The 15,068-nt window shown below is 45.0% G+C and overlaps 1 protein-coding gene across 1 annotated transcript in view; it reads left to right on the top strand.

Annotated features, from left to right (window-relative positions):
* Positions 1–15,068, top strand: part of WDR66 (WD repeat domain 66) — a 428,322-nt gene that overhangs the window by 249,538 nt on the left and 163,716 nt on the right. Inside the window, exon 15 of the mRNA XM_030218324.1 lies at positions 8,121–8,305. Within this exon, the coding sequence (XP_030074184.1) occupies positions 8,121–8,305 (185 nt within the window). The remainder of the gene's footprint in view (positions 1–8,120; positions 8,306–15,068) is intronic.

The following is a 15,068-nucleotide window of genomic DNA, read 5'->3' on the forward strand; positions in this document are numbered from 1 at the left end:
GAAATGATTGCTCCTCTAGATAATGAGCCGCAAGATTGTGGATTGGAGACAACACCGGGGTTGGCATTCTTTTGGTATGGTTTGTGAATCAGGTGTGTGTAAGCGGACTTTTTTTTTCTCTCATTCCTCTTTTGGGGGGGGGGGGGGGGGAACTAATACACTCCTTGGAATGAGGCACAGCGCGATACCTGGGTTAGGCGAGGAACTGGATCAATGCTTTAAAACTTGCGGAACTTCAGACATAATAGATGTAGAGTTTGGGATTTGAATGTGGATGAGGGTGGGCTGGGAATTTCATTTGGGAAGCATTACTGGTTTGAGAAAGTTGTTTGAGGGGATGTTGGGGGGGGGGTGTTAAATGTGACAGCTCCAATGGGGGGAGCACCAAGCTGGGGAGGAGAGGGTTAATGGGGGGAAGATGGGGGTTTGGGGTGGGGGTTCAGAAGCTGTCGGGTGGTATAGGTGTGGGTTTTGGGAAGTTGTGCGAGTACCAGGGTGGTTGGATGCGTTTAGGCACACTTTTAGGCGGAGGACGAAGGCTGGGTCATCCTCCACAAACGGATATAGCAGATCACGCTGAGTTAACATTGTTTCCAATTTTGTCATGGTGAAGGTGGTGACGTGGAATGTGGGAGGGATAAACTCACCAATAAAAAGATAAAAAATTTTACAACACTTACAAAAACATAAAATTGATATAGCCCTCTTACAGGAGACACATCTTAGTGCTCTGGAACATGTGAAATTAAAAACGTGGTGAGTGGGAGAGTGTTTGGCGGCAGCTCAGGGGAAGAGGGGAGGTGTGGCAATTTTGTTTAGAAAGGGTTTGGTGGAGCGGGCCCAGATAATAAGAGCGGATACTGATGTTCGATTCATTTTGGTCCAAGCTGTTATTAATGATTGCACAGTTTATATCTGCAATCTCTACGCCCCAAATCATTATGATAAGAAATTTTATCAGACCCTAACTAATATGTTAATTCTAAAGGAGCATTCCCCTTTGGTGGTGGGTAGCGATTTTAATGCGGTGTGGGACCCTAGTGTAGATAGGTCAGTACCGGGGCATAGTTCATCTTACTATGCTAATAAGGGATTGCTTCAATTGAGTCACCTATTGGATCTAGTGGATGTATGGAGGGAGCTGCATCCCTCTGATAAAGATTACACTCATTTATGTAGGGCACATGTCCACCCAGGCACGTATAGATTACTTGCTGATGTCTAAAGGGGGAGTTTGGTCAGGTGAGAAAAATGGATATAGGATCCTATGCTATATTAGATCACGCATGAGTATGGATGGATTGGGCTTTGGGGCCTTCTGATTCCTGTACTGGTAGGATGATGTTCCCATTAGATTTATATTAAGATCCATTATTCAAAGAGAGAATTCTGAGTAAATGGGAAATTTATAAATCAACAAATGCAGAACATGGGGGAAATTATAAGTTACTCCCATTATGTAAAGACATCACGAGATAGAGAAATATTGCGGTTAGGTACTCTGCTGCGGAGGGCCCGACAGTGGTATGGGAAATCTCATGCAGGGAAAGATCGGCACCAACTGTTAGACTTACGAACGGCACTGAATTCATTTCTACATCAGCGAGCACTTAAATCACAAACTTATTATCGCTATAAGCTTTACAGACATGGCAATCAAGCGGGCGTGCTGTTGGCGCAGCTGGTTCACCCTAGAGGTGGCCACAGAGCATTCTTACACTTTGTGACAGTAAGGGGCATAATGTTTACACAGATGAGGGTAGTTGTGAAATTTTTGATAATTACTCTCATAATTTTTAGAGGTCAACCTCAGAGGGGGGCCTTCCAGAAGATTTATATTTGAGCAACATAACCTTGTCTTCCCTTAGTCCGAAGTAGAGGGAACATTTGAATGCTCCGATTTCAAAAGATGAAGTGGCCGTAATGATAAATCAGAGTCCACTCCTAAAGGCACCTGGGGTGGATGGGTTTAGGGCAGAGTTCTACAAATTGATGGGTCCGGAGGTAGTCCCCCTCTTACTTATCTTTTCAATAAATTTGTGGACGAGAAATTGCTGCCCCTATCGTTAGATATTGCCCAGATTATAGTCTTATTTAAGCCAGGTAAAGACCGCACACGGCCAGAGTCCTATCGACCCATATCTCTCCTGAACTATGAGGTTAAGCTTTTTGTGAAAATAATGGTGAATCGATTGGCGAAGGTTTTACCTAACCTGGTGCATGAGTCGCAGGTGGGCTTTGTGGGAGGACAGTCGGTAGCTAAGAACTTGTGTACAATTTTGTCAACTTTGGAGATAGACATTGGAGGGACTTTCCGTCAATTCTTATTAGCTTTGACGCTGAGAAGGACTTCGACCGGGTACATTGGGAGTTCCTTTTTGCCTCATTAAGAGCTTAATGGGTTTACAGGCCATTTTGTCTCTGTTATTAAGGTGTTATATGCTGCCCCTCAGGCGAGGGTTTCAGTCAGTGGATGGGAGTCTAGGCCCTTTAATGTGCTTTGGGGAACGCGGCAGGGGTGTCCCCTTTCTCTGCTTCTCTTTGTGTTACCCTTAGATCCTCTGCTCAGAGACATAATGGAGAACCCTGACATTCAGGGTGTTCAGATTGAACCCCACTGCTTTAAAGTGGCAGCTTTTGCTGACGATTTGTTGGTCCACTTGGCAGATGACGTTTAATGTGAACAAGTGCAAAGTGATGCATGTGGGAAAGAGGAACCCAAACTATAACTATAAACCTCGGTTTTCGTCAATAATTCGTCCGAAAACTATCGACGAAAACCGAAACCGACAAAAACCGAGGCAACAAGCAATTTTTTCTTTTAAATGAATAAAAAAGACTAGTGTATAGAATAAATGAACATTTAACATGGCATTTACCTTTCTGAAGACTCTTCTTGGTGTATGGAAGATGGAGAGAGAGAGAGGAGCAGAGATTATTGTTTGGAAGGGGGATCCCCCTCCATAAGGACACTATTTGGGGGGGGGGGGGGGGTCACTTCCCTTCTTGTTCTTTTGCCACTAGGACCAGCTTCTGGGGGGGTCACTTCCCCTCTTGTTCTTTTGCCACTAGGACCAGCTTCTGGGGGGGTGTCACTTCCCTTCTTGTTCTTTTGCCACTAGGACCAGCTTCAGAGTCTGTGGACCCATGCCGCACAAGAAACGTGTCCAAAGAGGTTTGTTTCTGTCGCCTCTTTAAGAGAAAAGGCGGCTGAGAGGAGATATGATAGAGGTCTATAAGATAATGAGTGGAATGGAATGGGTCGATGTGGAGCGTCTGTTTACGCTTTCCAAAAATACTAGGACAAGGGGGCATGCGATGAAGCTGCAGTAAATTTAAAACGAATCGGAGGAAATTTTTCTTCACTCAATTCGTAGTTAGACTCTGGAATTCGTTGCCGGAAAAAGTGGTTAAGGCGGTTGACTTAGCAGACTTTAAAAAAGGGTTGGACGGCTTCCTGGAGGAAAAGGCCATAGAATGTTATTGAATGGATGTGGGAATAATCCACTATTTCTGGGATGGGCAGGACAAATTGTTTGTTCTTTTGGCTGCTGTCGGAGACAGGGTGCTGGGCTCGGACCCTTGGTCTGTCCCGGCATGGCGATACTTATTAAACCCGAGGAACTCTTTACAGGCTTTATTAGACACTTTCAGGGAATATGGGGACTTCATGGGATTTTGCCTTAATCTGCAGGTCAGAGGCCAGGTAAAGGGTTCATGGGGCTCAGACTTTCCCGTACGTTGGGCAAATGACTCATTTAAGTATCTGGGGATTTACTTGTCAATGGACGTAAGAACTTCATACAGATTAAACATTAAATTGCTGGAGAGACCTTCCATTATCCTTTTTGGGGAGAGTGAGCCTGGTGCAAATGGTCCAGTTTCCCCGATGGCCATATGTTCTTCAGCCTGCCTTTGAGACTTCTGCAGAAAGACCTGAGAGGGGCGTATAGATTGTTTAGCAAATTTTGCTGGGCAGGCAAAAAAACGAAAATCAGAATGGATATGAGGTGGGGTTCTTGGAGGCAGGGAGGGGTGGAGCTTCTGGATTTAAAACAATATAATCAGGCATGCCTATTATGACACTTGGGAGATTGGTTTGGACAGACGCTAGTCTACACACTGGTAGAGCTGGAAAGGGCATTTTATGTTCCCTATAATTTTTATTCATTGCTGCATCTTGAGAAAACCCAATTACCTGGCCATCTGAAGAAGTGTATGCTGCTGGGTCTTATGCAGGAAGATGTTAGTGAATAAACTGGGGGAAATGCAGCTGTATTGGATCAGCAGTCTCTGAGGGGCAATGTAGCTTTTCAGCCGGGGATAAATCCAACTTTTCAGGTACAGGAACAACGGGGAATTTCTCGGTTGGAGCATTTATTATCGGGTGAGGGTGAAATGTTAAAATTTGAGCAGTTTCAAGATCAGGTGGGTATTACCTGGGGTAACCGTTTTGCATATGCACAGATTAAACATTATATATCCACCTTAGATAAGTCAGTTTTGGGGGTCCCGTTGGGATCCCGGGTTAGTGATTTTTTTCCAAGGGTGACTTAGTATGTTCAATATCTAATCTGCGTAAGGCCCTTATAAGAGGAGACCCAGATACGGATTTCTCTTTTTTGAGGTCTAAATGGGCATAGGATTTGAGGGTGTACAGCGCTGCGTAACCCTGGCAGTGCTATAGAAATGCTAAGTAGTAGTAAGTAGTAGTAGTAGTAGGGTGGCCCTAGGGAGATGGGATGTTGCTGCTACACTCAGGAGCATTCCTTTGTTGATTAAAGATGCAAGATTAAGGGAATGTGGTTATAGGGTATTGCTTCTGGCAACTGGCACACGTGGGGACACATGGAGAACCTGATTGTTCCAAATGTAAACAGTCCATTCACACTCTTACATATGCTTTTCAGGGGTGCCCTAAAGTTAAACAATTCTGGGAGCAAATCAGAAGATTTTTGATTCTGTTATTGGCTTGAGACATAGGTGGAATGGTGGAACAATTTCTACTTGATGTACCTAAGGCCTTTGTTAATATGTCCAGATTTGCTGTACTTTTGTGTCGCAACTTGCCCATTGTAGCCCGGAAAGTTATTCTACAGTATTGGACATCATCGGACCCTCCGGCATACTAGCACTGGAGGAAACAGATTCATCTATTGGCGTCCTGGGAGGCATGGGATGTGAGAGGGTTTCCTAAGGGGCGGAAGACTTTTATGGCAATCTGGAATCCGTATCTTCAGATCTTAAGCCACCGGGGATGTAGTCTTCTGCTTAATACTTTGTGAGGAGTGATCTTGCTGGTGCACTTCTTCCCATAGGACACTGAATCCCGATAGCTTCTGAAGGGAGAGGAGGGTGGTTTTGTAGTCAACTGAGGCTGGGTTCCTTTTTTTTTTTTTTTACTTCAGTCTCAGGTTTAGAGTTATGAGAGGTTGGGGGAGGAGGGGTGAGTGGGGTGGAGGTTGGGTTTTGGTCTTTGGTTGTGGTTGGTTGATTAGAGGGTTAAGCACCCTCGGCTTTGGGGGTGGGGAGGGTGGAAGGAGGTAGGGTGGGGGTCTTGGGTAAAACTGGAGTTGATGGACGTGATTGTTTGTATACTAAGTCCGTTTTTACTATTATATTGTTGAGATCTTGTCGCAGTTACTGCTTACTGCTTGAAATAATTGTTTCTTTAAATATGCCATCAATAAAAATGTTGAAACATAAATGCAAGAATAAGAAGTATCTGTTCTTGTGTTTAAACCTGTAGTTGTGCCAGCAGCAGCATAAGGAGGTAAGTGCAACAATGAGAGCAGAACAGCACACACTCACAGCTGTGCTGTGAAGATTGAGCCGGGGAGACAAGCTTTTGGTCCCCTTGAGTTTTGATGCCCTGAACCAGTGTCCCATAAGAACATAAGAGTAGCCATACTGGTTCAGACCAATGGTCCATCTAGCCCAGTATCCTGTTTCCAACAGTGGCCAATCCAGGTCACAAATACCTGGCAGAAACCCAAATCATGGCAACATTCCATGCTAGAAATTCCAGGCCAAGCAGTTGCTTCCCCATGTCGAAATTCCAGGCCAAGCAGTTGCTTCCCCATGTCTGTCTCAATAGCATACTATGGACTTTTCCTTTAGTCCACCTTAAACCAGCCCTATTAGTATATCAGTGTGATCTCAACATGGGGTTATGGTTAGGGTCAAGACAAATGTACCCAGATTAACCTTAATTTTATTATGATAGGAACAGCTAAGTAGGAGGTGCTTTTAAAGACTTTAAATCAGTAGTTGTCCATCCCAGCCCTAAGGATTTGCAAGCCAGCTTAGTTTTCAGGACATGTACAATGAATATGCATGAGATTTTTATTTATTTACATTATTTATTATCCTGCACAATCCAGAAAGTTCTTGGCGACTTATAATAAAAGGCCCGTTTCTGACACAAATGAAACGGGCGCTAGCAAGGTTTTCCTCGGAGTGTGTATGTTTGGGAGAGTGTATGTGAGAGTGACTGTTTGAGAGTCAGAGTGAAAGTGTGAGTGTGTGAGAGAGAGAGTGTGTTTGTGAGAGAGTGTGTGTGTGAGAATGAGAGTGTGTGCAAGTGTGTATGTGAGACACAGTGTGATAGAGAGTGTGTGTGTGTGGCCATCCATGCTCCTCTGTCCCCTGCCCCCTCCATTCATCCCTATCCAGCATTTTCCCTCTCTGCCTGAGGCCTGCCCTGCAATCCATATCCATCCATGCCCATCTGTCCCCTCCATTCATCCCTATCCAGCAATTCCCCTCTCCCTGAGTCCTGCCCTTCCAATCCATGCCCATCCATGCTCATCTGTCACCTGGCCCCTCCATTTTTCCCTATCCAGCATTTCCCCTCTCTGCCTGAGGCCTGCTCTGCAATCCATATCCATCCATGCCCATCTGTCCCCTCCATTCATCCCTATCCAGCAATTCCCTTCTCCCTGAGTCCTGCCCTTCCAATCCATGCCCATCCATGCTCATCTGTCACCTGGCCCCTCCATTTTTCCGTATCCAGCATTTCCCCTCTCTGCCTGAGGCCTGTCCTGCAATCCATATCCATCCATGGCCATCTGTCTCCTCCATTCATCCCTATCCAGCAATTCCCCTCTCCCCGAGTCCTGCCCTTCCAATCCATGCTCCTCTGTCACCTGGCCCCTCCATTCATCCCTATCCAGCAATTCCCCTCTCTGCCTGAGGCCTGCCCTGCAATCCATATGCATCCATGGCCATCTGTGCCCTCCATTCATCCCTATCCAGCAATTCCCCTGTCCCTGAGTCCTGCCCTTCCAATCCATGCCCATCCATGCTCATCTGTCACCTGGCCCCTCCATTTTTCCCTATCCAGCATTTCCCCTCTCTGCCTGAGGCCTGCCCTGCAATCCATATGCATCCATGGCCATCTGTGCCCTCCATTCATCCCTATCCAGCAATTCCCCTCTCCCTGAGTCCTGCCCTTCCAATACATGCCCATCCATGCTCATCTGTCACCTGGCCCCTACATTTTTCCGTATCCAGCATTTCCCCTCTCTGCCTGAGGCCTGCCCTGCAATCCATATCCATCCATGGCCATCTGTCTCCTCCATTCATCCCTATCCAGCAATTCCCCTCAATAGTAAGATACATAGTTAAAACATAAACAATACAATAAAACATCTGACATAGCAGTAAAAATCAACCTTAGTTAAATATCAAGCAATAGCCCTCCAAATAAATAATTAGGAGTTACTAAACATTACTGATTAAAAGCTTGTCAAAATAAAAATGTCTTGTTCTTTCTTAAAAAGGGCAATGCCCTGAACCAATCTTAAAGATACAGACAAGCAGCTCCACCAAGTTTGGTCCATAACTAAAAATTGTGAAAGTGAAAGCAGTGTATAGAAATATATATCTTGCATATTCATTGTAGATACCTTGAAAAGCAAACTGGCTGGGTGAGCCCTAAGGGAGAACCACTGCTTTCAATGCCAATATCTCCATGAGAATTACATAGAAATCAGAATGAAAAGGTTTTTGTCAATGACATTTTTCAGTGAACTGCACTGAATTTGCTAAGCATTGTTTTTCTTCAATATTCCTGCTTTAGGTAGTAAACTTACTGTGTTATGTTTGTTTCCTTTCAGGTAGAATATGATTTAAGTAGAAGCACTAAAGATAACCTTCAGATCTTGAGCAGTGATCGTATTGAACAGAGTGCCATCCCATTGTGTTTAGCCTGGTATCCGCCAATTACTAAAGAACATTTTATAATTATGGCCAATAATCAGTTCAAAGTGAAGCTGTATAACAGTATTACTAAAATGTGCAGGTATAATTAGTTTTTAAATTCATTTTTTTTCTACTGTATAACTCTTTCCTCAGATGGTCTGTCTGAGTGCTGCAAGTATCTTCACATATCCTGAATAGTAGAGGGAAAGTCTCTTCTACCGATCCCTTTGGTCCCTCTGTTTTCAGCTGCAGAGGTTGTTGTCACTGCAGCAGTGCCCACTTCTGTCCCTATCTCCCTCCGTCCCTCTGACACTTCCTCCACAATCCCCCTGATTCTATAAATGATTCCCAAAGATAGATATGCAATTGGCTGTGTGGTTCTAGAATAGGGTCACTTGCACATGTAAACTGACTCAATTTTTTTGTTTGTTACATTTGTACCCTGCACTTTTCCCACTCATGGCAGGCTCAATGCGGCTTACATGGGGCAATGGAGGGTTAAGTGACTTGCCCAGAGTCACAAGGAGCTGCCTGTGCCTGAAGTGGGAATCGAACTCAGTTCCTCAGTTCCCCAGGACCAAAGTCCACCACCATAACCACTAGGCCACTCCTCCACTGTTGCTACTATGTGGCCGCGCAGGCTTCTGCTTCTGTGAGTCTGACGTCCTGCACGTACGTGCAGGACGTCAGACTCACAGAAACAGAAGCCTGCGCAGCCTTCTACATGGAATGTTGCTAGTGGAATAGCAACATTCCATGTAGAATCTCCAATAGTAGCAACATTCCATGTACAATCTCCAATAGTATCTATTTTATTTTTGTTACATTTGTACCCTGCGCTTTCCCACTCATGGCAGGCTCAATGCGGCTTACATGGGGCAATGGAGGGTTAAGTGACTTGCCCAGAGTCACAAGGAGCTGCCTGTGCCTGCAGTGGGAATTGAACTCAGTTCCTCAGTTCCCCAGGACCAAAGTCCACCACCATAACCACTAGGCCACTCCTCCACTGTTGCTACTATGTGGCCGCGCAGGCTTCTGCTTCTGTGAGTCTGACGTCCTGCACGTACGTGCAGGACGTCAGACTCACAGAAACAGAAGCCTGCGCAGCCTTCTACATGGAATGTTGCTAGTGGAATAGCAACATTCCATGTAGAATCTCCAATAGTAGCAACATTCCATGTACAATCTCCAATAGTATCTATTTTATTTTTGTTACATTTGTACCCTGCGCTTTCCCACTCATGGCAGGCTCAATGCGGCTTACATGGGGCAATGGAGGGTTAAGTGACTTGCCCAGAGTCACAAGGAGCTGCCTGTGCCTGCAGTGGGAATTGAACTCAGTTCCTCAGTTCCCCAGGACCAAGGTCCACCACCCTAACCACTAGGCTACTCCTCCACTAGCAACATTCCATGTAGAAGTTGGCCCTTGCAGATCACCAATGTGGCCGCGCAGGCTTCTGCTTCTGTGAGTCTGACGTCCTGCACGTATGTGCAGGACGTCAGACTCACAGAAGCAGAAGCCTGCGCAGCCTTCTACATGGAATGTTGCTAGTGGAATAGCAACATTCCATGTAGAATCTCCAATAGTAGCAACATTCCATGTAGAATCTCCAATAGTATCTATTTTATTTTTGTTACATTTGTACCCTGCGCTTTCCCACTCATGGCAGGCTCAATGTGGCTTACATGGGGCAATGGAGGGTTAAGTGACTTGCCCAGAGTCACAAGGAGCTGCCTGTGCCTGAAGTGGGAATCGAACTCAGTTCCTCAGTTCCCCAGGACCAAAGTTCACCACCCTAACCACTAGGCCACTCCTCCACCCAATTGGTAATGACTATCAGTAATTGGCCTTAACAAGTACTAATTGACACTAATTAGGAGTTACGCATGTATCAGACCCTGTTCTATAAACAGCACACCATGGGGGTCTTTTACAAAGGTATGCTAGCGTTTTTAATATGCGCTAAATGCTAGAGACACCCATAGGAATATATGGGCATCTATAAAGTTTAGTGCATGCTTATTTTTAGCGCGCACTAAAAATGCTAGCGTGCCTTTGTAAAAGGGGCCCCTAATTTCTATAGTGTATATCTCCTAAGGGGGGCATGGCCATGGAAGAGTCAGGGGTGTGCCCAGAATTTAGGCGTTTTATAGAATACTTGCATTTACATGCCTAAATGCCAGTAGTTATGAGAATGTGGACTTGCTAATATTCTGTACAGCAGTTCTGCCTTTATAGGATTTGCGCTTAGCTCCCTGTTTCTCAACACCTATCTTTAGGTGCCATTTACTAAATCTACCCCATTGTGTTTGAACTTTACCAAGTTCAAACCTGAGGGGCCTGTGCAGCAATAGTTTGGTCAGGCATCAACCATGTGCCATGGTGTCCGTTCCTAACAAAAATATATTGCAAAGTATTCCATGGTCATTCCAGTAGATTCTTCCAGCTTCAAAACAAATTGTAGATCTTTTGAAGCTTCTACTGTTTTTCATATTGCATTATTTCCAACTGTCTTTCTGCTTACATAATTTTCTACTTCTGGGGTTCTTATAGATTTATTAGTTTTAAGTTTTGGTCATCTGTCTGCCTTTATGTAGATAGTGGCGTGTATAATTAGGGACTGATATTCAAAAGGGTTTAAACCCTGCTGAGCTTGCTGGCCACCGATATCTAGTGGCAATTAACTGCGTAGTGCCACTCAATATCTTTTCTAACTGGCCATTCCCTAACCATCTAGCTTAAGGGGCAGTCTGGGTGCAGAGTTTGGGAAGAGCCACAACTTAGCCAGTTAGCAGTGATATTCAGTCTGCTAACAACCTACAGTAAGTAAGTGCATAAAGTTAGAACATTAAAAAGGCTGTCCTCTAACTTTTTGTGCCCGGCTAGATTGTAGGTTAGTGCACATACCTAGATATTCAAGGCCAGGAGCCACATATGCCACAGTATTGAATGTCTAGGGTTAGTTCAACCTGCAGTTTACAAGCCACTTACCACCACACCACAAGCCACTGAATATTATCCTCTTAGTTGTAATGTCCATACTGTGTGGAATGGTGCTACTAATTGGGTTTTTGCCAGGTACTTTTGACCTGGATTGGCAAACTCCAGACCATTCCTGACGAGTGGGTAATATGCACTCCTACCAGCATAGGGAGGCTGAGAACTACTGATTAGTGACCTTACAAAGGAGCTGTGCAAACCACTACCTCCTCAGTATTTCTCAGTCTCCCAGCAGAGGAGGATGGTTCTTTGCAACCCTCCTAGTTGGTTTGGTGTTTCTGTGTGTGCACCTTCTTGGCCTCATTTAAAAAGAAAAAAAAGATTGACATTGGTTCGGTGTTTGGAACAGAGTTTCTTGGCAGTTTTGGAGCACAGGTCTCAGACTTTTTCCATGCACCCCCAGGGGTGCACACTCCAGTTGCTGGGTCCCTCCCCCTGCTCTTCCTTGGGTTGTTTAGTGCCTTGACCTCCTCCCCTGTGTTGCCTGGGAGGAGATCCTTTAGGCAGGCCATCAGACAAAGGAAGCTCCGAGTGTGCATGTCATCTCCCGCAGTTTTGGCAGGAACGGCTGCCATTGTACCCTTGGATCCTGAGGCCTTCTCTGTGGCAGAAGGGCTGCCAGTTTTGATGTGGCAAAATGCTCGGGGATTCATGTGGCGAAACTGGGGATTAATGTCTGTGATTTCTTAATGTGAATTTATGACATAGTTTGTTCCCAGTGCATTTTCCTTGTTTGGCCAGCAGATGGTGTCTGCTGTTTGTTTGTAAAACTGTTGCAGAAGTGACCACTTTTCTTTCCGCCTAAGCTCTGAGGAAACGTAATCTTCACTGCTGTTGGCCAGGGGCCCCTCAGTGTTTATGCTCTGGGCTCAGATTGAATCTGCTGGAAATCTTTAGTCTCAGAGTAGGAGTGTGGAAGGTACAGACCTCTATACTGAGATCCTATTCAAAACCTGTGAGCAATTAATTTTCCTGAACTCCCCAGGTACTACTTGGGTAGTGAATAAGTGTTTAGTTAGTTTAATATTGATTCCTGTTTAATTTACCTGTTAATTTTGCTGGTTACACCTTTTTTTGTTCACCATCCACTGTTCTATTTTTTCATGATAATAAATTAATTCATTTATTAGCTCTGTTGGTTCTGGACTGACTAAGAAGCCTGGTGTTTGTGTGCTTGGTCTGTAGATGCTTTCTGGGAAATGTGGGACCCCTGAGATTGTGGCCCCAGAGTCCTTAGAAACCACCGGGGAAATAACTTGCAGGTGGGAGACTTGCCCAGAGGCAAGTGGGACCCAGTAGGCTGATGGAAGGGTATGCCAGTGTAGAGCGTGTGCGCAGGTGGTAGTGGGCCAGAGCAGTGCTGGGATAGACAGTTTAGGTGACCGCAGGGTTAACCCCCCACAGGTAAGTTCTAGGCATTTCGTGACAGACTTACAGGCTAATTTTCGAAAGAGAAGGATGCCCATCTTTCGACACAAATTAGAAGATGGGCGTCCTCAAAGGGTTGCCCAAATCAGCATAATCGAAAGCCGATTTTGGGCGTCACCAACTGCTTTCCTTGCAGAGGCCAAAGTTCAAGGGGGCGTGTCGGAGGCATAGTGAAGGCAGGACTTGGGTGTGCCTAACACATGGGCGTCCTCAACCCATAATGGAAAAAAAGGGCATCCCTGACGAGCACTTGGACGACTTTACCTGGTCCTGTTTTTCTTATGACCAAGCCACAAAAAGTTGCCCGAACTGACCAGATGACCACCAGAGAGAATCGTGGATCACCTCCCCTTACTCCCCCAGTGGTCACTAACCCCCTCCCACCCTCAAAAAAACTCTTTAAAAATTACGACTCGATGGGTTTCACTTAGATCTTGATCATATGCAGCAGCGGCTTAGTGATCTTGAGGACCGCGTAACAGAGGCAGCGGGACCAACGGAGGCCATGAGATCTAAAGTGACTGACTTGGAACAAAAACTTGACGACCTAGAAAATAGGTCGAGACGAAATAATCTCAGGCTTATTGGTCTCCCGGAACACCTTAAGGATTCAAGCTTATAGAATATCTGGAGTGCTGGCTTCCGAAAGAGCTGCAGCTCAACAACCTAAAGGAACCGCTGAGGATTGAAAGGGCACACCGAGTTGGGCCTCGAAGAGCAGCGGGGACAGACCGAGAGCTGTAATACTGCGAGTCCTGCACTATGGTCATAAACAAGCGATTGTAAGGGCGCTGAGATCAGGTATACAATTGCATCACGAAGGAAAGCGCATTTTGTGCTTCCAAGATTACTCCTCCAAAGTGGCAGCAGCAAGACGAGCTTTCGCGCCCATGTGCACAGCACTTCACACTCAGAAGATTAAATTTGCTTTGATCTATCCAGCCACGCTGAAAATATTTCAAGACGGAGCAGAAAAAACCCTGGAGACAGTGGAAGCAGCAAAAGAGTTTCTCAAGACCATATCTACTGCAACGGAGTGAAGAGCTGGCAGGTATGCTAGACATTGATCACAGGATGTGAAAGTTGGACGAACTGGACAGCTTTCAGGCAGACCACAGTTTAACAGTGCTTTACTGAACAATGTGCCCCGATAGCAGATATCTTACAGGAGGGTTAATTTGACAGCGATTTTTCTACTTTGCTGTTCCCCCGAAATACCCGAAGGAGATCGCATAGCAGTGAATTACCAGCTGATTTCAGGCAGACCACAGTTTAACAGTGTTTACTGAACAACGTGCCCCGATAGCAGATATCTTACAGGAGGGTTAATTTGACAGCGATTTTTCTACTTTGCTGTTCCCCCGAAATACCTGAAGGAGATCGCATAGCAGTGAATTACAGCTGATTTCAGGCAGACCACAGTTTAACAGTGCTTTACTGAACAATGTGCCCCGATAGCAGATATCTTACAGGAGGGTTAATTTGACAGCGATTTTTCTACTTTGCTGTTCCCCGAAATACCTGAAGGAGATCGCATAGCAGTGAATTACCAGCTGATTTCAGGCAGACCACAGTTTAACAGTGCTTTACTGAACAATGTGCCCCGATAGCAGATATCTTACAGGAGGGTTAATTTGACAGCGATTTTTCTACTTTGCTGTTCCCCCGAAATACCTGAAGGAGATCACAGCAGTGAATTACCAGCTGATTTCAGGCAGACCACAGTTTAACAGTGCTTTACTGAACAATGTGCCCCGATAGCAGATATCTTACAGGAGGGTTAATTTGACAGCGATTTTTCTACTTTGCTGTTCCCCCGAAATACCCGAAGGAGATCGCATAGCAGTGAATTATCTGCTGATCAGTGCTCAGATTTCCCGATTTGACAGTGAATGCTGTAATATAAAGAACTGAAGGCTTATTGTTCACATATACTCTTAAATTTAACCTTTGTACTGAATGTTTCACTACTTGGTTTTATAGCAGGTAACGAATGGGTGCGAACTACTAACAAAGACTCTGATCACACAGTACTGTTTTATTATTGTTGCTGAGCTAAATCTTCGCCCAGCAGGGGGGACCTGCATTTGTTTTGTGTCAGCTCTTGTTTTGCGGGCATGGAGTGAGCCTCTACACTGTCTGTCTTCACTTTCAATTTGTCAGTTATGTTTAAAAATAGAAGGGAGTTCAATATAAGGTTTTGTGGTTTTGAGAAAAGAAATATATTGTTCATGTTAATATGTTTGTTATTGCAAGGTCAAAGCAATATGTATCTGATATCATAAAATGACAGTTTTTTCAAGCCTACATATTATCAGCGGACGATAGAACAGGACCATCATCTTGATTAATGGGTACCTGCTGTATAAGCTATCTGGTATAACTAGTGCTTACCTCTTTCTCAGAGGAAACCCGTGATCGGCAGGAATGCTAA

The sequence above is a fragment of the Microcaecilia unicolor genome, chromosome 11 (genome assembly GCF_901765095.1).
Source record: "Microcaecilia unicolor chromosome 11, aMicUni1.1, whole genome shotgun sequence".
Taxonomy (NCBI): domain Eukaryota; kingdom Metazoa; phylum Chordata; class Amphibia; order Gymnophiona; family Siphonopidae; genus Microcaecilia; species Microcaecilia unicolor.